This window comes from Emydura macquarii, unplaced genomic scaffold (assembly GCF_026122565.2).
Source record: "Emydura macquarii macquarii isolate MOO-44397 ecotype Brisbane River unplaced genomic scaffold, CSIRO-AGI_Emac_v2 contig_2699, whole genome shotgun sequence".
In the NCBI taxonomy this organism is placed as follows: domain Eukaryota; kingdom Metazoa; phylum Chordata; order Testudines; family Chelidae; genus Emydura; species Emydura macquarii.
Window position 1 is genome coordinate 3,712,157 of NW_027132836.1, and position 19,964 is coordinate 3,732,120.

General features: G+C 67.2%; 1 protein-coding gene across 2 annotated transcripts; it reads left to right on the top strand.

The window, feature by feature from the left end:
- The first annotated feature begins 95 nt into the window (after positions 1–95).
- On the top strand, positions 96–19,780 carry BLTP2 (bridge-like lipid transfer protein family member 2). Of its 2 annotated transcripts, none has more exons than XM_067565941.1 (39): positions 96–219; positions 972–1,101; positions 1,414–1,463; positions 1,779–1,941; positions 2,029–2,147; positions 2,584–2,644; positions 2,973–3,183; positions 3,485–3,608; positions 4,023–4,147; positions 4,359–4,426; positions 4,580–4,728; positions 5,676–5,797; positions 6,217–6,380; positions 6,585–6,849; positions 7,202–7,407; positions 7,811–8,885; positions 9,222–9,413; positions 9,887–10,089; positions 10,172–10,290; positions 10,364–10,584; positions 10,991–11,181; positions 11,311–11,410; positions 11,485–11,693; positions 12,148–12,430; positions 12,554–12,711; positions 12,996–13,202; positions 13,439–13,538; positions 13,871–14,053; positions 14,655–14,776; positions 14,863–15,018; positions 15,150–15,271; positions 15,423–15,603; positions 15,756–15,842; positions 16,004–16,114; positions 16,319–16,454; positions 17,487–17,611; positions 18,018–18,119; positions 18,586–18,720; positions 19,137–19,780. In XM_067565941.1, the coding sequence occupies exons 1-39, from the start codon at positions 152–154 to the stop codon at positions 19,317–19,319; spliced, it is 6,726 nt and encodes a 2,241-aa protein (XP_067422042.1). In that variant the 5' UTR covers positions 96–151; the 3' UTR covers positions 19,320–19,780. The 2 variants fall into 2 exon arrangements, with proteins under 2 accessions (XP_067422042.1, XP_067422043.1); XM_067565942.1 differs by having other exon boundaries at positions 5,679–5,797.
- Positions 19,781–19,964: the final 184 nt, after the last annotated feature.

Sequence of the window (19,964 nt, forward strand, 5' to 3'; positions counted from 1 at the left end):
GGCCCCTGTCGGCCCTGCCGCTCCGCCTTCCCCGGCGCCGAGCCCCGGGCTCGCGGCAGGTCGGCCCCGCCGAGGCGGCTCGCTCTTGGCCTGGCCCGGGGCGCGCGGCGCGGCGCGGAAGGGAAGGGCCGGGCCGGGGCCAGGGGCCGCGATGCTGCCGCCGCTGCTCGCCGCGCTGCTCGTCCTGCTGTTGGCGCTGGGCGCGCTGGTGCTGGGCCGGTAACGGGGGGCCGGGGGCTGGTGGGGGGGCCGGGGCAGAGAGCGGGGGGGCAGAGGGAGGGTTCGGGGGGGCGGTAAGGGGGGGCCGGGGCAGAGGCCTGCCTGCCTGCTGTGTGTGGGGAGGGGCAGCGCCAGTCAGGCCAACAGGCCATGGGGGGGCACAGAGGCCAGCCTGCCCGGGTTTGCAGTGGGGGGGCAATGCCGCCTGCCCCCCACCCCCCAAGGACCGGCATGCCTGGCCCCCCAGCTGTAGGGCCCAAGTGCTGTGTGCAGGGCAGGGCAGGGCAGCCGGGCAGGCCCCTTGCCCCAGTGACCCCGGCCCTGGCTCTGTGTGGCCCCCAGCAAGGGAGCGATGCAGGCTCCCCTCCAGCACCCCCAGGGCCCCCCCAGCCATTGTGTGCCTGGCTCCGGACACGGGCTTTGGGCTCCCCTGCCGCCCGCTGCGGCCGGCACTGCCCGGCCTGGTGCGCCCCCCCAGAGGCGGCTGGGTGCCACGCCCGGGCTGGCACGCACTGTTTGCTCTGTAGCTGTGGCCGTGCCCCGCTCGGGGCTAGGGCCCTGTGGCTCTGGGTTTGCACAGACTCAGCCATCCAGTCCCTGCCCACGGCCTGTTCCGCGGGGCAGCGCCGGAGCTGCCTGCAGTGAGGTTGGAGGGGTTTGCTGAGCTGCAAGGGGGGATGGGACAAGTGTTCGGATGGGGGGGTGCTCTGCGAGCTGGCCTTTCCCGGGATCCCTCTCTGACTTGCCTGCAGGTGGCTTGTGTGCCGACTGGCCACGAACTGGTGCCGTCGGCGGCTCCGGGCAGAGCTGAAGATTGGTTCCTTCGGGTTCTTTTGGCTCCAGAACATCAGCCTTAAGTTCCAGCAGGAGCAGCAGACAGTGGTGGGTACCCGAGATGCTTGCAGTGACTGGGAGCAGCTCCCCGGCCGGGCGCGGCGAGGCCTTTGCCTTCCCATGACAGTGACCCGCTGAGGTCCCAGATCCCATGCCAGCTGCATCATGGCTAGCCCCGTCCATAACCCCACTGCTGGCCCCTGCCCCTTCCTGCCCCAGTGCTCCCCATCTGCACACATGGCCCCGTCCCCTTGTGATGGCAAGCTGGATGGGCGCTGAGTGTGGGACCCACTATGGGTGAGCGTTACTAGGTGGGGCTAGGCCCTGCAGCTCCACTGACTTTCGTGTGTGTCCTTGCAGGAGATTGACAGCGTCTGGATCTCCAGTAAACTCCTGAGCCATGAGCTGCCGTAAGTACCAACGCGTGCTGGCTCCTTCCCGGTTCTCCTCTCTGTGCTGGGAGCCTGGCTGGAACCCGACGCAGCGCGCCTTCCCAGGGCCCCAGCTCTGACTAGGTCAGCCCACCTCTGCAGGTCACCTCTCCTGCAGTCTCTGCCATACGGCGGGTACAGGGCTTTCTGCTGAAACTCCCCTGCCCCCCGGCTGTGAGGACTTGGGGGGGGCAGGCCTGGACGTGGGGGCGCCCATGGGTGGGAGAAGGACTCGTGCCCATACTGGCGGTGCTGCGCTGCAGTAACGCCTCCTGTCACTGTCCCTCTGTACAGACGCTACCTCGCGCTGTGTTTCGGCGAGGTGCGGATCCGTGTCGATCTCCAGAAGGCCCCTGGGGCAGGGCTCCCTGGCCCTGAGGCTGCAGCTGAGGGCAGCAGTGAGGAGAGCCAGGGGGAGCTGCCCATCAAGCCCTCCCTGCTGAGAGTGCTTAGCCAGGTGAGTCTCTCCGTGTGCCAGTGGGTGGGGTGGGGAGCCGGCCTAGCTCCCCTCAGATACTCCTCACCGTGGGCCCCTTTCTCCCAGCTCTTCTCGGTCCACGTGGAGTCCGTCAATATCATGGTGCTGCACGTGGCCGCCTCCGAGTCGCTCTGGCACATCCAGGTCACCAGGACGCGCCTCTTGCTGAACAGCGACAAGAAGAGGTAACGCCGCGCTTGCTGTCCCCGGGACCCGGGCCGGCTAACAGTGCCATGGGAGAGCTTTGCTGTGGCCATTCCCGCCCGGTGGATCTGGGCTGGAGGCTGGCAACCTGCTTTCCACAGTCCCTGGCACTATTCCCCCCCCCTAGCGCTGTTAAAATCATAATCTCTGCCCCCCCCCCCCCCAACCCCCCACCCTCAGCCAGCAGCTTTCTGTGGCACGCACAGCTCCCGGACCTGAGACATCCCAGCCCCCCGGTGATGCCTGCCTCTTGCAGATGGCAGCCAGCCCTGCTGCAGGTTGGGCGCTCTCTGTCGGGACCAAGCCGTAGCGGGGGCTGTAGCACAGCCCCCAAGTTGGAAGGACCTGGCTAGGGAGCAGCAGGGCCCCTCTGTGCCTGGCAGCTCCCGTCTGAGCTCTCCTCTGCTCTCCCTGCAGCCTGGACTGTGAGGTGACCCTGGCCCAGGTGAACAGCAAGGTGCTGAAGAGCAGCCAGCTGGTGAGTGTCCAGGGCAGGGGACCTGCGGGTGCCAGGCCCCAGCTCCTGCGCTTGGGGCGTGGGGAGGAGCCGAGCGCTGCTGCCCATAGGCTGAGCCCAGCCCGGGCTGCGGGACCAGGAGGCACACAGCGAAGCGCAGGGCTCCCAGCTGGAGATGCGAGCCAGACCTGGAGCCCAGCGTGCAAGGCCAGGAGGTGGGGCTGTAGCCCCAGGCCCCATAGGGCACTGTCAGCAGGCAGCCCCACGTCAGTGGGGTGGTTTGAAGGCACCCCCGTCCTCCATGGGGCGCACGCCTCTGGCTCCCCTTGACCCTCTGCCCCCCGTGCAGGATGACACGTGTCTGGCAGAGCTGGCTCTGGCTCTCACCTTCTCCATGGAGGTCAACGTGAGCAAACGGCAGCTGGTGGGCGTCAGCCTGGGCGTGGGGCCCCTGCACGCGGAGCTGCACGAGGGGCTCTTCTGCAGCGAGCTGCTGCACCGGGCAGCCAACGGAGCGAGATGGAGCGGCGCCGGGGACCCGCCAGGCTGCCTGGCCCCAGGTCAGGGCCTGGCGCCTCCCTGGCCAGCCAGCCGGCCACATTCCCTGGGAAGTGTGTGAGGGCAGCGGGGGAGGGGTAGACGGTGCCCCGGGGGCCCCATGTTCCTTTCCCTGCACCCCTGAGAACGTGTCTGACAGAGTGGGTGTGGGGTGGTTTATGCTGGCCAGGGTCCCGGCCAGGGTAGCTCTGTGGGGAGTTCAGGGCCCCTGTACTGGCCAGGCCATCGCTGCCTCCTGCTGGGGGCGTGGGGAGCTCTGGGGGGAGACTCCTGCTTGTGACTAGGTCTGTCCCTTGCTCCCAGGCCCCGTGGAGGCCCCGAAGTCTCTGCCTCTGCTGAGCTTGCGCCCTCTGCAGCTGATCCCCAGCCAGGTGAAGGTGGACCTGGAGAACACCAGTGTGGTGCTGTCTGTGAACAGCCAGAAGAGGTAACGGGCAGAGGGATGGCCCCCCCACGAGTCTGGGCGCCCAGCGTGTGGCTCTGGGTTGGCTGCTCTGCCACCCCTTCCCCCCTCTCCTGAGGCTCGTGCCTCCCCATTCCCCTCTGCTGGGCGTTCTCTCTCCAGGTGTGAGTGGGTTTCCTGGGCAGTGTCCCCTTGGGGAGGGCTCATGGCTGGCAGGATTGCTGGGTGGGAATGGCCAGGGGCAAGGTCCCGGCTGCAGCAGGTGCTCTTGGTCGCCCCCCCTTTGAGGCGGTGAGCACACGAGGGAGCGGCGCTGTGCCCTGGGGGGGCTGTGCCAAGGCGGGCTGTGGTGTGGGGCAGGGCAGGCTGGGCGGCGGTGCTGCGGCTCCCTTCTGGCTGTCCTGTGACTCGGCCGGGCGCCGGTTCTTGTGGGTTCAGGCACCTCACGTGGACCCTGAAGCTGCTGCAGTTCCTGTACCAGCGAGACGAGGAGCAGATCCCGTTGCGGAGCTTCACGCCCACCTCCGACCTGGGCCAGATGAGCACAGAGCTGCTGCTGGAAGGCGAGTGGGGCCCTGCCGGAGGGGCTTGGGCCTGGCAGGGCAGTCTCCTGCGGGGTGGGGACCGCCGCACTGAGGGCTGCCCCGTGAGGAGGAGGGGAGGCTTACCCCCACCCCCACCCTCCCCGCTTGAATGAGCCCAGGTACTGCAGCTCCACAGTCTGCGGCCGGCCCATCGCCCGCCTCGCTGACTCTGCTGCCCTTCTCCCCACAGATGGCCTGCTGCTGTCCCAGAGCCGCCAGCGCATCGTCTGCCTCAGCTCCCTGAAAGCCAGCGTGCAGGTGAGCGAGTCACCCGGGTGGCGGCGTCCTGGCAGCCAGCCCCCCATGCCGGGCTGCCCTCGGTGCCCAGGGCCTGAGCTGCCTGGGCCTGGTTACGTGCTAATGAGCGGTGGGGAAGGCTCTCGCTCACACCTCCCACCGCCCCATCTCTAGGTCACGGCCATAGACCTCTCAGCCGCGGTGCTGCTCAATACCTGCATCGTCCACTATCGCCACCAGGAGTTCTCTCACTGGCTGCACTTGCTGGCGCAGGAGCGTCGGGGCACTGGGGCGCCGGCCCCCCTCCAGAGCCACAGGAGAAGGTACGTGTGAGCCCCGGTGCAGGACTGCCCTGGCGCTGGCTGGTGTCATTCAGATCCCTGGGTCGCCTGCGCCCCAGCTAGGGTCCACGTTCACCGCCTGGAGAGCAGGGCACAGCGTCCAGAGTGTCACAGGTTCAGGGATCACTGAATCTCTGACCCCACCCAGTCTTCCTCCAGGGCACCCGCTGAAGGTTTCAGGCTCCCAGCCATCTCCGCTCCTGGGGGGAGACCCATGTCTCTCTCCCTCCAGGGCAGGGGTGCAGGCTTGCAGCCCCTCTGATGTCGCTGTGATTTCCCCAGCCCCTGTGGGGAGCCCCCACTTACCGATGTATGCCAGTCCCCCCCAGCCTGCCCAAAGCGAAATACACAGAGAAAATGTGTCAAGCCCAACACACGTTCTGGTACGCTCGCCGGAGTCACCCGGCAGTCCCATGGCCAAAATCTTCCCAGCCCTTCCGCAGTGGCTGTTTCCCCGTGGTGTGTTTGCTGAATCAGATGAAGACTCTGTGTCCTTCATGCGAAAGGCCCTTTCTTTGTCCGTCGGGCTCTGGGAAACCCCATGTGACTCCGTAAATGCAAACCTCCTTGGGGGGTTGTCGCCTGAGTGCTTCACCTCAGTGAGCCCGCGGGAGGTGCTGCGGTAACCCTCCCCCACGGAGCTGCATGCACGCCCCGGCCAGCAGTGAGCCGTGAACCGCTCAGAGACAAGACCAGGCGGGCCCAAAGATGCTCGTGCGGTGCGATACCTGCCCAGGGAGCACTCCCAGCCTGGCCCGGAGCGCAGCAGGAGAGCTGTGCAGCTAGGCCCCTCCACGGAGAAGCCGTGCTTGGCGCTGGCCTGGCCTTGTGGCCCTGCTGTGGCCTGCCAGGCCTGTTCCGTAGCAGGCTCGTCCGAGGCGGGCGGTGCTCAGCGTCTCACTAATGCCGCGGTCCTCCTCACCCTGTAGCAGGAGCTGCCCCCAGATCCTGGCGCCCATCATCGTCTGTGCCTCCCTGTCCAACATCAGCATCTCTGTGCAGCTGGGGGACACGCCGCCCTTCGCCCTGGGCTTCAACACCATCTCTGCAGGTAAGAGCCTGCGGCGTGGCCCTGCGGATGCCTTCCCAGCCTGTCACCAGGCCCAGGGGCCCCTCTCTGTTTTGTAAGGGCTCTGTGGCTTCAAGGGCAGGGGCGTGGGGACGCGGGCGTGGCCAGCAGCTGCCATTCCCAGGGAAGGGGCCAGTCTGGGCTGGGGCCCTCCAGCACGGCGTGGAGGGGCAGCGCTGTGAGCGGAGCAGGGGCAGGAGGCTCTGGCCTGGCAGGGATACCTGTGCAGCAGTTCCTCCACGCCTGGTCTGGGGCAGGATCGAATCCCCAGGGTCAGGGTGAACACTGAACCCCCATGACCTTGGGGGGCAGCAGCTGGGTCCTCAGCCTCTGCCTTGCATGCAGCTGGGGGTCAGCAGAGGCCCCCCCCCCCATGCTCACCTCCTGCTCTGTGCCATCAGACTACCAGCACCTGCGCCCCCAGAGCGTGCACCAGCGGGGGGTGCTGGCCATCGACCACCTGTGCTGGCGCGTGGGGAACGACTCGCACATCCAGAGGGCCCCGCACCCCCCCAACATGCATGTGTGGGGAGAGGCCCTCATCCTGGACTCCTTCAACTTGCAGGTGAGAGGGGCCGAGCCTGAGCGGGGCGGCTGCTTTCCCCCCAGCCCAGCGGGCATGGGCACAGCTCCCTTGTGAAGGCAGCAGGGGACGTGTCCCTTCCCCGCAGACCCTGTGACGGGCAGCGGTGAGGGGCTCTGCCTGGGCTGCAGCTTGTTGTGCGGGTCCCCTTGGGGTGGGAGAGTGACTGGACTGTGTCCCCTGCAGGGCAGCTACAACCAGCCCCTGGGCATGTCCAGCGCCCAGGCGGACACGCTGTTCCTGGACTGCACCGTCCAGGGGCTGCAGGTGGAGTCGTCGGACACCTGCACCGAGTGTCTCTCCAGAGTCCTGGCCCTGCTGCACCCAGAGGCCAGTCAGGCAGAGCTTCCGGCGGGGCCGGCCCCCTCCCCCGGGGAGTCCCCAGGCCTGCTCTGGAAGGTGGACCTGAAGGTGGAGGATGTGAACCTGTTCACACTGTCCAGCCTGGTGGGTAAGTACCAAGTGAGGCTGCCGGCACCTCGGTGCAGGCGTCTGGGCTTTCTCCTGCAGGACACACCCACAAACGCCTCCTTCCTGGCACGGAGATCCTGAAGCCTGGCCTGGCTCTCAGCCCCCACACTCCCATGCTGGCTGCAGCCTCCCTGCCCCAGCCCTTCAGCCCAGCTCTCAGTGGCCCACAGTCCCTCCCGGGGTCTCCTGTCCTGGCTCTCGGCAGCCCCAGCTCCCTTGGCTCCTGGGAAGTGACCATCTCTCTGCTGGAGGGGAGGGCGTCCTTGTCCCGTCCTGGCTGTGAGCAGCTTCTGGTCCTCTCTGGGCCCCCGAGGTAACGGCCTGTCTCTTAGGTGCCTCAGAGGTGAGGCTGGACACGCTGACTGTCCTGGGCAGTGCTGAGAGCTGCACGGTGAGCATCCAGGGCACGGTGCTGGCCTTGGTGAAGAGCATCCCGGAGAAGATGCAGCCATGCTGCAAGGCCTCAGCCATCCACTGCCCCGTTGTCAGCCTCTCCATGCTCTCCTTCACCTACCACAGCAGCATCCACTCCCTGGAGGTAGGTCCTGGGCCGGCCGAGCGCACACTGGCAGGGCAGTGCCGCGTGTACCCCTGGGCTGAGTCCAAGGTAGCTGAGTGGCCCAGCAGGTGAGGCGCCTGCTGGCATCCCCCCTCTGGGACTGGGACTTCGCGCGGCCGGCCGGAGGTGAGGGCGAGTGGTGGGCTCTCAGCCTAGGCCCCGTCCCTTGGGGCGACGCTGCCCCTGCGCCAGCACTGAGCAGGGCTGGCGGGGGGAGCCGCGGGGTCCACTGGGGTGCGTGGGGTTCAGGGGGTCAGGAGCCAGGCGACCGGGCGGAGCTCGCTCGGCCCCTGCCTGCTGTGTCTGGCGCCAGCGGGCACGCTGGGCCCCGGGGTTCGCCGAGGGAGAGACCCAGTCACCCTTGCCCCTTTGTGCGCCCTAGGTCCAGTGCGGCGAGGGCCTGACTGTGCTGTGGAGCCCACCTGACCACATGTTCCTGTACCAGCACACCCTGGCCACCCTCCAGTGCTGGGCAGTGCTGCAGAGCACCCTGGGCCAAGGGCGCGCTTCCCCCCGCCTCCCGGGGAGCCAGGCCGCTGAGCCAGCCGACCCCAGCCTGGAGCAGGGCCCCCCAAAGAGAGTCCTCAACCTGAGCCTGGAGCTGAGCTCAGCCAAGCTCACGGCCTTTGTCTCGGAGGCCAGCTACATCAGCCTGGTGGCGGAGCAGGCCTCGGTGAGCCGGCACGGCAGCGCCCTCCACGCCTACTGCCCGGACCTGGCCGCCGGCTTCGACGGCCACAGCATCTTCAGCTTCAAGGAGGTGGAGGTGCAGCTGCTGCCGGAGCTGGAGGAGATGATCTTGCGGCGCAGCCCCTTCCCCACCCTGCGCACCCTGCGCAACCGTGTCTGGGCCTTCACCTTCGCCAGCGTGGCCATCGAGCTGCCCTACCAGTACGACTTCTCCCGCACGCTGGACGAGGCCGTGGGCGTGCAGAAGTGGCTGAAGGGCCTGCACCGGCGAGGCCAGGCCCCCAGCCCGGCCCTGCCCCCCGACCTCCTGCTCAAGGTGCAGCACTTCTCCTGGGTCTTCCTGGACGACGTCTTCGAGGTGAAGTTGCGGGACAACTACGAGCTGATGAAGGACGAGAGCAAGGAGAGCGCCAAGCGGCTGCAGCTGCTGGATGCCAAGGTGGCAGCGCTGCGCAAGCAGCACGGCGAGCTGCTGCCCGCCCGCAAGATCGAGGAGCTCTACGCCTCGCTGGAGAAGAAGAACATTGAGATCTACATCCAGCGCTCCCGGCGCCTCTACGCCAACACGCCCATGCGCAAGGCCCTGCTCACCTGGACCCTCTCCAGCCTGGAGCTGGTGGCTCTGGCCGACGAGTCCTTCCACGGGGTGGAGCGCGTGCTGGAGCAGATGAGAGACCTGGACAGCCTCAGCCCCTTCCCGCCCGAGGGGCTGGAGCTGGCCATCCAGTGGTGCCGCATGCTGAAGGGCAGCGTCAAGACATTCTTCGGTGAGTGGGTCTGTGGGCTCCGCTGCCCCGCAGCCTCCGCGCCCTGCCCCCCAGTGAGCCCGCACGGCCCCTCAGCTCTGTGCTCCGGCACCTTGCCCTGCTCCCCATGGTGAAAGTGCTGCTGGGGGCATGATGGGCCCCCAGGCCATGTGCAATGGGAAGCACGCTGGTTCCCTGCAGGAGGGTCCCTCCTGGTCAGCGAGGGGTGTCCCCTGCCCCGCCCCTTGCCCAGAGACCACCGCACGCAGGACCTCTCGCCATGCCCCTTAGGGATGGGTCTGAGCCCAGGCTCCCCTCAGGTCCAGCAGTCAGCGTGGTGTCTGCTCTGCCCCACAGTGCGGATCCGGGACTACCCCCGCTACCTGTTTGAGATCCGGGACTGGCGGCTGTCGGGCCGGCTGCTCGGGGCAGAGCCCTGCGGCCAGGCCTGCTCTCGCCGCCGCCAGTGGCTGAAGCTGGGAGCGCCGTGGGGCGACGTGTCTGTGGAGAGGAACATGCCGCCCCTGAAGTTCTACCACAACTTTCACTGTAAGTGGGCTCGGGGGGCCCGATCCTACAGGCGGGTCTGGGCTGGGTTCTGGGCTGGGTCCCAATGCCCTGGCGTGGGTCTGGGGTGGATTTCAAGGGCTCCGAGTTCATCTCCTCAGCGTCCTTCCAGCTCTCGCAGCAGGAGCTTGCATTGGGGTGGTTGGTGGGTAACACGTGGGCTCCACGTGGGACTGGAGGAGCACCACGCACCGCTCTCCTGCCGTGGGGCTGGCCCCTTAGACGGTGAGGCTTGAGACTTGGGCGTCTGGGGCCGGGCTGTGTGAAGCAGGCTTGTTCTCTGTGAGCTGCGCTGGGCAGTGCCGGGTTTGGGATGGGCAGGACGCGAGTGGGGCAGGGCTGGAGGTGAACGGTGACGCTCTGGGGGACCCGGGGCAGCGCTGCAGGGCGTGCGCAGAGGGCAGCCGCGGGCCGGGGAAGCGGGAGCTGCGCTGAGCCGCTGTCTGTGTCCGTAGCGGAGATTGTACAGTACACCGTCGTCTGGGGGCCGTGCTGGGACCCGGCCTGGACCCTGATTGGCCAGTGTGTCGATCTGCTCACCAAGCCCTCGGCGGATCCCAGCCCCCCCCTGCCCTGGTGGGATAAAAGCCGCCTGCTCTTCCACGGGGACTGGCAGCTGGACATCGAGCAGGCCAACCTGCACCAGCTGGCCACCGAGGTGAGGCCGGAGTGGGGTTGCGCTGGGGCGGGTCCGGGACCCGCCCCGCCCGTTGCCCTCATGCTCAGCCTCCCTCCTGCAGGATCCGTACAACACCACTGAGAACATGCACTGGGAATGGAGCCACCTCTCCTTCCACTGGAGACCTGGCCAGTTCGTCTTCAGGGGCGACCTGGACATCAACGTCCGCACGGCCTCCAAGTAAGCCTCAGCCAGGGGAGGCGGGGGGGAGAGACGGGCCCTTGGAGCATAACCCGGCCCCTCTCTCTGGCAGGTACGACGACTGCTGCTTCCTGCACCTGCCCGACCTCTGCATGAGCCTGGACTTGCAGTGGCTGTGCCACGGGAACCCCCAGGACCATCACAGCGTGGTGCTGCGCTCCCCGGACTTCGTGCCCGAGCTGCCCCTGGGGCAGCTCCACGACTCGTACCGGGCCTTCCGCTCCGAGAACCTCAACCTCGCCATCCGGATGGAGCTGAGCCGGCCGGGCGGGGGTGAGTCACGGCCCAGCCGGGCGCTCCGGGCGCTCCCTGCCCGGGCGATGGCGCGGGTGGGCCGCCCATCCCCTGGAACGCAGCGCGGCCCCTCCCAGCTGCTGCTGCGCCACTAACCGGGCTGTAGCCATTCTCGCTGGGAGCTCTGGTGGCTGCTGATTTGGGGCTCTGGGTCGGAAGGCCGGGGGGTCAGTGGAGATCCCCTGTATCCCCCCCCACTGCCTACCTTGGCCACGTGATGGGCTGAGTGCAGGCCCCCCATAGCGCTTGTGGGCTCTGCCATCCCAGGCAGAGCAGGCATCCCAGTCCCCGCTGCCGTGGGAAGGGAGAGGTCTGGGGGGGCTGGCGGGGTCATGGGGGGGCTGCGGGAGGCCCTGGGCCCAGTGCTGACGTTTGTTGCTCTCAGAGCTTCCCCAGCCCCGGATCCTGCTCTACAGCAGCACTCTGCGCTGGATGCAGAACTTCTGGGCCACCTGGAGCAGCGTGACGCGCCCCGTCTGCCGCGGGAAGCTCTTCAACAACATGAAGCCCGGCAAGAAGAAGCTGGGGCAGCACTACAAGCAGCTCTCCTACACGGCGCGCTTCCCCCAGCTGCAGGTGAGGCCGGCGCCACGCCTCGGGTGAGGCCCGTGGGCTCCGGCCGGCCGGCCGGCTCTCTGCCTGATCGGCTGCTCTCCCGCACCCGGCCCCTGCAGCTCATCTCAGCGCCTGTGTGTGCTTCCCTAGGTGCATTACTGGGCCTCCTTCGCACAGCAGCGGGGCGTCCAGCTGGAGTGCAGCCAGGGGCACGTCTTCACGCGTGGGACTCAGCGGCTCATCCCCCAAGGTGAGGCTGGAGGCGCTGTCTGGGTGGGGTGGGTGGCAGGCTCCCCTCGCTCACAGCTCTGCCCCTGCCCCCAGCTGGCACGGTGATGCGGCGCCTCATCTCGGAGTGGAGCGTCACGCAGATGGTGAGCGACCTGAGCCTGGTCACCGTGCACCTGATGGCGTCGACCTGCGACGAGAACGCTGACCACCGGCTCGACTCGCACTCGCAGGTGAAGAAAACCCACCTGCTGAGCCTGTCCTCCCTCACCTACCAGCGGCACAGCGGCCGCAGTGCCGACGAGGTACGTACCGCCCGTCCCCGGGCAGAGAAGAGGCCACGGGCCCTGCACTAGCTCTGCTCTTGGCACCAGCCGGGGGCTGCAGGGACTGAGCGATTGGGGCGGCGCGGACAAGCTGGCTCTGCCTAGGCTGCCACACGGTACCTGCGTGGGACGGGCACCTCTGGCTGTCTGCTGGGGTGAAGCCTGGAGCGGGAGGGCACTCGGGGTGCTGGAGAAACCGAGCAGGGCTCAAATGCCTGCAGACTCAGCAGCCTGGGGTGACGTCGATCCCCCTTCTTTAAGAGCCTGGCATGGGCGGGGTGGCGGGTGCGGGGCATCTGGCACACAGAGGGGCAGTGGCTTGCCCCAGGCTGCCCCACGGGGAATGGAGCCTGGGCGTCCCGAGCCCCAGCCCAGGCTGCTACCCGCTGGGGCTCGCTGCCCCGGTGATTGTCCGACCCCGGCTCGGCTGCAGGAGCTGACCATGCGGGAAGGGGACGACGCCTTCCACACGCACCAGCTGCACCTGGTGGACCTGCGGGCGTCCTGGACCACCACCAACCGGGACATCGCCTTCGGCCTCTACGACGGCTACAAGAAGGCGGCCGTGCTTAAGCGGAACCTGTCCACCGAGGCGCTGAAGGGCTTGAAGATCGACACCCAGCTGCAGGCCAAGAAGCTGAAACGGCGCCCGCTCTCCACTGCCCTTCCCCCCCCGCGGGCGGCTGGCGTCACCAGCGAGCGGGGCTCCTCGGGGGGTGAGTGCCCAGCCGGCTCCCCCAGGACCGACAGCTCAGCGGGGCTGAGCCAGCCCTTCACAGCCGGCTGGCTCCCGCTCCCCCTGCCCCGGCCCAGCACTGACCCACCCCGTCCGCTCCCAGGGGCCTACATGCTGCAGAAGCTCATTGAGGAGACGGATAAATTCGTGGTCTTCACGGAGGAGGACTCGGGGGCCAGCGAGCAGCTGTGCGGGATCGCAGCCTGCCAGACCGACGACATCTTCACCCGCAACTGCCTCCTCGAGCTGGTCAACTGCCAGGTACCCGCGCCCCGCCCAGCTGCTTCCGGGACAGACCCGGATCCTCCAGCCCCTGCTCCTGCCCTGCCTCCCACAGCGCCCCCCGCTGGGAGAGGCGGGGAACTCGCCCCCCAGCCCACACGTCCCCCGCTGGGAGAAGTGATGGCTGAGCTGTGCCTTTCTTTCCGCTGGGCCTGCTGCTGGGCAAGACACTGCGGGCCCTCCTTGCTCTGGTTTATTTCCCGGCTCGGCTGCCCCGTCCTGGAGACGGCAGGGTCACTTCCCAGGGGCCTGTTCTCCCGCAGATGATGCTGCGTGGCGCAGAAACGGAGGGCTGCGTGATTGTGTCTGCCGCCAAGGCCCAGCTGCTGCAGTGCCAGCACCACCCCGCCTGGTACGGAGACACCCTGAAGCAGAAGACCTCGTGGACCTGCCTGCTGGACGGCATGCAGTACTTCGCCACCACGGAGAGCAGCCCCACCGAGAGGGAGGACGGGCAGCTGTGGCTGGAGGTTGGTGGCTGCCAGCTGGCTGCTGAGCTGGGAGAGCCGGGGCGGGGGGTGGCACTGGGCTCTCTAGTTCCCGTGTGCGATGGGTTTAGCGTGGGGATGCCCCCGGCGTGCCGTGAGTCAGAGGCCTGAGAGCGAAGGGAGCCCCCTGAATCCACGGCAGGGCTCCTGCCCAGCCAGCCCCTGGGGCAAGCCCCCTACTGGCACCTGGGGAGTCACCAGCGTCCCTCCTGCCCCAGGTGAAGAACATCGAGGAGCATCGGCAGAGGAGCCTGGACTCGGTGCAGGAGCTGATGGAGAGCGGGCAGGCCGTGGGCGGTATGGTCAGCACGACCACAGGTCAGCACACACAGCACTGATTGCCTGGGGCCCGGGAATCGTCCCCTCTGCCCGTCTGCGTCCCCCAAGGAGCTGGCGCAGCTGAGAGCGCTGTCCTCTTCCTCTAGCGCCCAGGCCGGGAGGGGGGTGCGGGCGGGGGCCGTGCCCACGGACACGTTCTGGGGAGACTCTCCAGAGGGCTTAGGTCCATCCCCTCCCCTCCCGTGTTCTCATCCCAGCGGTTGCCCCCCACCGCCCCGCCCTTGCCCCGGCACCCGGCGCATCTGTGAATCGGTGCACCCGGGCCTGGGGTGGCAGCACCACGCTGACGGCAGCCCCTGTGCGGCCCCCAGACTGGAACCATCCGTCCGAAGCCCAGCAGAGCCAGCAGGTGCAGAGAATCATCTCCCGCTGCAGCTGCCGCATGTACTACATCAGCTACAGCCATGACATTGACCCGGAGCTGGCCACGCAGATCAAGCCCCCCGACAGCCCCGCCAACCAGGAGAAGGAGGACCTGCTGAAGAAACAGGAGGGTATGGCACTGGGCACCGGCGGTGTCCTCTCGGGGGGGCTCCCTGGGGGCAGGCCAGGACCACAGGCCTTGGCGGGCAGAATTTTAGTTTAACCCTTCGTGGCCCTGTTGTCTGTGGGGGCTGCACCTCCCCTTGGATCAGAGAGAAGGGCAGCTGCTGTTGGCTCCATTCAGTGGGGCACAGGTGGGGCACAGCCTCTGCTTTCCCTGCTTGGGGCGGCTCTCGGGTTAATTCTGCCCTTCTCTGGGCGGCCAGGGAACAGTGAGGTGCACAGTGCCTGCCCCACTCCATGGGCCCCAGGTGTGCAGCAAAGCCCAGCTCATGCAGCACTGGCGAGCGGCAGAGGAGTGTGGGCTGGAGACAGCGGATTTGTCTCTGGGCTGGGCCTGTCATGGCCTGGTTCCCAGCTCCCCTGGGGCATGGCAGGGGGTGGGCTCTGCCTCCGTGGCCCTTGTTTGTATTGCAGGCCCCACCGGTGGGTCCCTCTGCAGCTGCCAGGGAGTGTAAGGGCGCCCCGGGAGCTGTCCTGGCACGGCGGCTGTCGTAGGGGCTGCTCTTACCCAGCTGGTCCCCGACGCCCCTTCCTCTCATCCCTTCCCAGGAGCCGTCGACACTTTCACGCTGATCCACCACGACCTGGAGATCTCGACCAACCCGGCGCAGTACGCCATGATCCTCGACATCGTCAACAACCTGCTGCTGCACGTGGAGCCCAAGCGCAAGGTACCCGTGGGCCGGAACCGCACGCAGGGCTAACGGGCTCCCGAGAGACCCCCTCACCCTGTCCTGTCTCTCTCTCTGGGTCCCAGGAGCACAGCGAGAAGAAGCAGAGGGTGCGGTTCCAGCTGGAGATCTCCAGCAACCCCGAGGAGCAGCGCAGCAGCATCCTGCACCTGCAGGAGGCGGTGCGGCAGCACGTGGCGCAGATCCGCCAGCTGGAGAAGCAGATGTACTCCGTTATGAAGGTGAGGCCTGGGCTGGCCGGCCTGGGGAGGCTCTGTAGCCGCTGGGCCGGTTCCCGCTCCCCGTGGGGAATGCGGGGCCCTGGTTCTGGCTTGCGTGGGCCAGGGAGGTGCTGACGGTGCGGGTCCCTCAGTCCCTGCAGGACGACAGTAAGAACGAGAACCTGCTGGAGCTGAACCAGAAGCTGCAGCTGCAGCTGAGCCAGGAGAAGGCGGCTCTGCAGCTGGAGAGCGAGGAGCTGAACATTCTCATCAGGTACCAGCCCCGCCAGTGCCCAAGGCCTGCTGCCCCCGGCGCTGCACGGTGCCTCCGCTTCCCTGGGGCTGCCCTGCCCTTTGGCTGCTCCTAGCTCCGCGGCCGCGCCTGGACGCTGCTGGCTCACGCGTTCCCTTGCCCGCCGTTGCAGGTGTTTTAAGGATTTCCAGCTGCAGCGGGCAAACAAGATGGAGCTGCGCAAGCAGCTGGAGGACGTGAGCGTGGCCCGGCGGACCGAGTTCTACTTCGCCCAGGCACGCTGGCGCCTCACCGAGGAAGATGGGCAGCTCGGCATCGCGGAGCTGGAGCTCCAGCGCTTCCTCTACAGCAAGGTACCGCAGCCCAGCGGGGGGCTCGAGTGCCCCCTGCGTGGCACGCAGGCTCGGGCGCCACTCTTGAGGGGGAGGTGGCACGCGGGCCCCTGGGCGGGCCCCGGGGCAAGGAGCGCGCGTCGGGGCCCGGGGGCTGACCGCTCTGTTTGCAGGTGAACAAGTCGGATGACACGGCGGAGCATCTCCTGGAGCTGGGCTGGGTCACCATGAACAACCTTCTGCCCAACGCCGTGTACAAGGCAAGTGCCGGCCCCGCGGGAGGCAGCGCTGGCCAGGGACGGGGAGGGGCGGCAGCCATCCTGTGACGGGGCTTGGGTGCGGGGGTGTCAGACGTGTCACCGGGTGGGCTCCTGGCTGGCTGTGCCCCCACCATCTCCGCCTCCCCATCCATGCCCTGCAGGTGGTGCTGCGCCCCCAGAGTTCCTGCCAGTCGGGCCGGCAGCTCGCGCTGCGGATATTCAGCAAGGTCCGCCCGCCCGTCGGAGGCATCTCTATCAAGGAGCACTTTGAGGTGAGGCTCCGGTGGGCACGCGCTCCTGCACCCACCCAGAGCCCTAGGGGCCCGGAGCAGGCCTGGCGCTGGGGTTCTGCTCCTCCGTCCCCAGTGGGAGGCGCTGCAGGCAACAGGGCAGGGGCTTCCGTGCCGTGTGGGTGTCTGGGCCAGGGTCCCCTGGGCTGCTCCAGCACTGGCCCTGACATGCTGCTCCTCTTGCAGGTGAACGTGGTGCCCCTGACCATCCAGCTCACGCACCAGTTCTTCCACAGGATGATGGGCTTCTTCTTTCCTGGCCGCAGCGTGGAGGAGGAGGAGGTGGGGGATGAGGAGGACAAATCCAAGCTGGTGACGACAGGTGTGCGTGCTGCGCAGGGAGGGGCCAGGCGCAGTCCAGCCCGACCCCCGCTGAAACCGAGCCCCACTCAAAATCAGCGTGGTGAAGGGGGGCGAGAGATCCCCGAGAGGCGTGGGAAACAGGGACTCCTCGTCCCATGGGCTCCCAGGAGCCGTTCTCCAGCCAAGGCCCTGCAGTGTCTTTGTCAGTGCGGTGGAAGCAAGATAGAAAGTTTGCAGCAGAGGCTCAGACTGGTGCAGTGGTAGATGGCGATGGGACAGGTCACTTCTCGAGAGCAGTCTGGATCACCGGGGAAGCTGGGCGCCCTTGACCAAGGTGCATTTTAATGCAGCCGATGCTGGGTCCTCCATCTAGGAGCCATGAAGGCAGGTCTCACTGACCGGGTGGGCGCGGTGCGCTGGGAAGCGGCGACTCTGGTCGGGGCTCATGGTGGAAACCGGCTGAACACGAGCTCACGTGCTGGGCTGGCTGGGGGTGAATGTATAAGCCAGAGAATATCGAGCAGGAGTAGGGAGGGGTCCCCCTGTGTGCGGCGTTGGTGAGCCCATCACTGGGATAGTGCTCGGTGCTGGTGTCCACACTTCAGAAAGGATGTTGGCCAACTGGGAAGGGCTCAGCAGCGAGCGGGAATGATTCAGGCTCTGAAAAACCCGCCGTAGGTGACAGGAAGGGAGCTCAGTTTGTTATATCGAAGAGCAGAGCAAGAGGTGACTGGATCGTGGCCTATAAACACCTCGATGGGAGGAAGATTTGTGATCATAGAGGGCTCCTCAGGCTAGTGAAGAATAGGAGCCCGTGGCTCGGAGCTGGAGTACGCTGGGACTACGGTGCCCGTTTTTAACTCATCGGAACAGCCGAGGGCTGGGCTGGACTCGCCGTCACTGGACTGGACTCTCTGGGGGGAGGCGGGGTGTCTATCCTAACAGCTCTGCTCCAGCTCAGCCAGGTTCTCCGGCCTGGGAGCAGCAGTGGGCGGGTGGGCCAGAGAACCGCGTCGGTCCCTCCTGCCCGTCACATCTCTGGCTCTCGCAGGGATGCCCGTGGTGAAGCCGAGACAGCTGATTGTGGCTGAGGACTCGCTGGGCGCAGGAAAAGGAGTCGCGCAGGGACTGAACCGGACGTCAGGGGTCAGGAGGTCATTCCGGAAAGCCCCCGAGGTATCCACCCTGCTGCCTCTGGGGGAGGGCGTCTCCTTTAGAGCCTCACCAAGAGCTTCTGTCCCGCGTGGGCCGGGGCTCAGACAGGGCTGCTGTGCCTACAGCCTAGGAGTGCTCCCTCAGCGCCTGGCTGCCGTGGTCTGGTCCAGGCCTGCGAGCAATTCACCCCACTTACCGCACGCTCGTAAGCTGCTGAGCAGCTGGCACCGACTGTGGTGTCATCCTAAGGCCCCTGGGCACATGGCAGGGAAGAAATATGAGCCTGGGCTGGGTGCTGTCCTGAATGAAGCGACGCCCCCTTCCTACGGGGCCAGGGCCAGTGCCCAGCTATGCACCACTTTCCCCCTCCTCTTGCTCTGTGGGTGGGAGCCTCTGCTGATGGCTCTGTCCGGCTCCGTCCTCCCAGCATCCCGTGGACGACATTGACAAGATGAAGGAGCGTGCAGCAATGAACAACTCCTTCATCTACATCAAGATCCCACAGGTGCCGCTCTGTGTCAGCTACAAGGTCAGTGCCTCCCTCCCGCAAGGCAGCTGGGGCGGGGCAGGGCCGGACCTGCGAGTGCTGGCGGGAGAGAAGGGGACAGCCATGGGTGTGTTCTGGGGGCAGGGCTGGCCCCGAGGGGGGTGTGGAGGAACAGGATCTCTGAGGATCACCTTCTGTCTCTCCATGGGCCGTGGTAGCTGCAGGGTGCCTGGTTCCTTCTGGGGCAGGGGCAGTTCCACAGGTGGCCCTGCCTGCTTCCTAGGCACTACGCTGCCATCGGGCTGGCTGGGATGCCTGACTCCTCATGCACCGTAGGGCATTCCTGGGCCACAGTGCAGTCCCCTGCACGCTCCCCTCAGCTTCTGCCCCGGTCCCACTCAGCATCACAGTCTGCTGCACCGCGCGCCGCGCCTGTTGGAAGTGGCCGGCCGAGCAGGCTGGGATTGGCTGGCTGTGGCCGCGGGATCTGACGCGTCGTCTGGCGCAGGGCGAGAAGAACAGCGTGGACTGGGGTGACCTGAACTTGGTGCTGCCGTGCCTGGAGTATCACAACAACACATGGACGTGGCTGGACTTTGCTATGGCAGTGAAGCGGGACAGCCGCAAGGCCTTGGTAGCACAGGTAAGGTCCCGGAACCTCCCCCAGCCGAACCGCAGCGGGGAGCAGATCTGCCGCAGGCGCTTGGAGCACTGAGGGTCGCTGTCTGTGTTGGGGGTTGGATTCCAGCCCCTCTTCTGTCAGTCGTGCTGGGGAGCCCCTGGCGCCTGCTGCTGTCTGCCTGCAGTTCGCTGCCCTCCCTCTGCGTCTTCTTCCCCGAGTGGGGCCGGGCGTGTGCCCGTGGTGTCTCTCTCTGGGCAGGGCAGAGGTTGCAGATGAGCTCTTGGCCCTGGCACCGCTGTCTCTGCCAGGCTGTGCAGGGGAGCCCCAGGCAGTGAGCCCTGGATGGGGCCTGTGATTGAGCTGTCACACCCGGGGCAAGCCTTGGCCATCTCCCTCCCCCATTGTCTCCCGACCCCGTCTCTCCCTCCCCTGTGCAGGTGATCAAGGAGAAGCTGCGCCTGAAGCCGGCTGCCGGGGCAGAGGCCCGGGGGAAGCTGGAGAGCAAATCCGATGGGCCCATCCAGCAGCAGGAGGAGGACGAGAAGGCGCGGCTGCTCATCGGCCTGAGTGTGGGCGAGAAGAACCCCAGCAAGAAGTCCATCTTTGGCAGGCGCAAATAGGGCAGCACCCACTTGGCCAGGAAGGGACTCGGGTGGCTCCTGCCACCTCTCGGGCGCACGGCCCCTGTGCAGGCCTGCTCTGGCACAGACAGCCACAGCTTTGTCTGAGGGGGGCCCCTGGTGGCACTGCCCAGCCATGGTGCGGGAACTTGATGCACTGCTGGCGGGGCGGACCCTGTCCAGGCAGGGAGCGGCACCGCGGCAGGGGGACGCCGCACACTTAGGAAGCGGCTCCCCAGCAGTGGGAGCTGGGGCCGCTGCGTCACTCGGGGCCAGGGTGGCTTCCATTTGCACAGAGCCTGGAGGGCCAGTTGTTCCCGCGTTGTGTCCTGCAGCAGCTCCCTGCGGTGCTGGTGGTGTCACGGGGCCGGCAGCACGTCGCAGGGCAGCGCAGCGCTCAGGCTGGTTACTGTTGGGAAGTGGGCACTGACGAGAATCGAAATAAAGTTTTTAATTTGGAACCATCTCTGTCCTGGTGTTACCGAGCGGTCCCGTGACAGCCCGTGCCCAGCGCGCTACCAGCCCAGCCTGGGCGTGCTCCCCCCTGAGGCTACTGGAGCCTGGCGACCCGCTGAGCTGCTTTGCCCTGGTTTTCCCCTGCAGCTAGCGGTTGCCTCACGTGCTGGTGCAGGCTGCAGCCTGGCC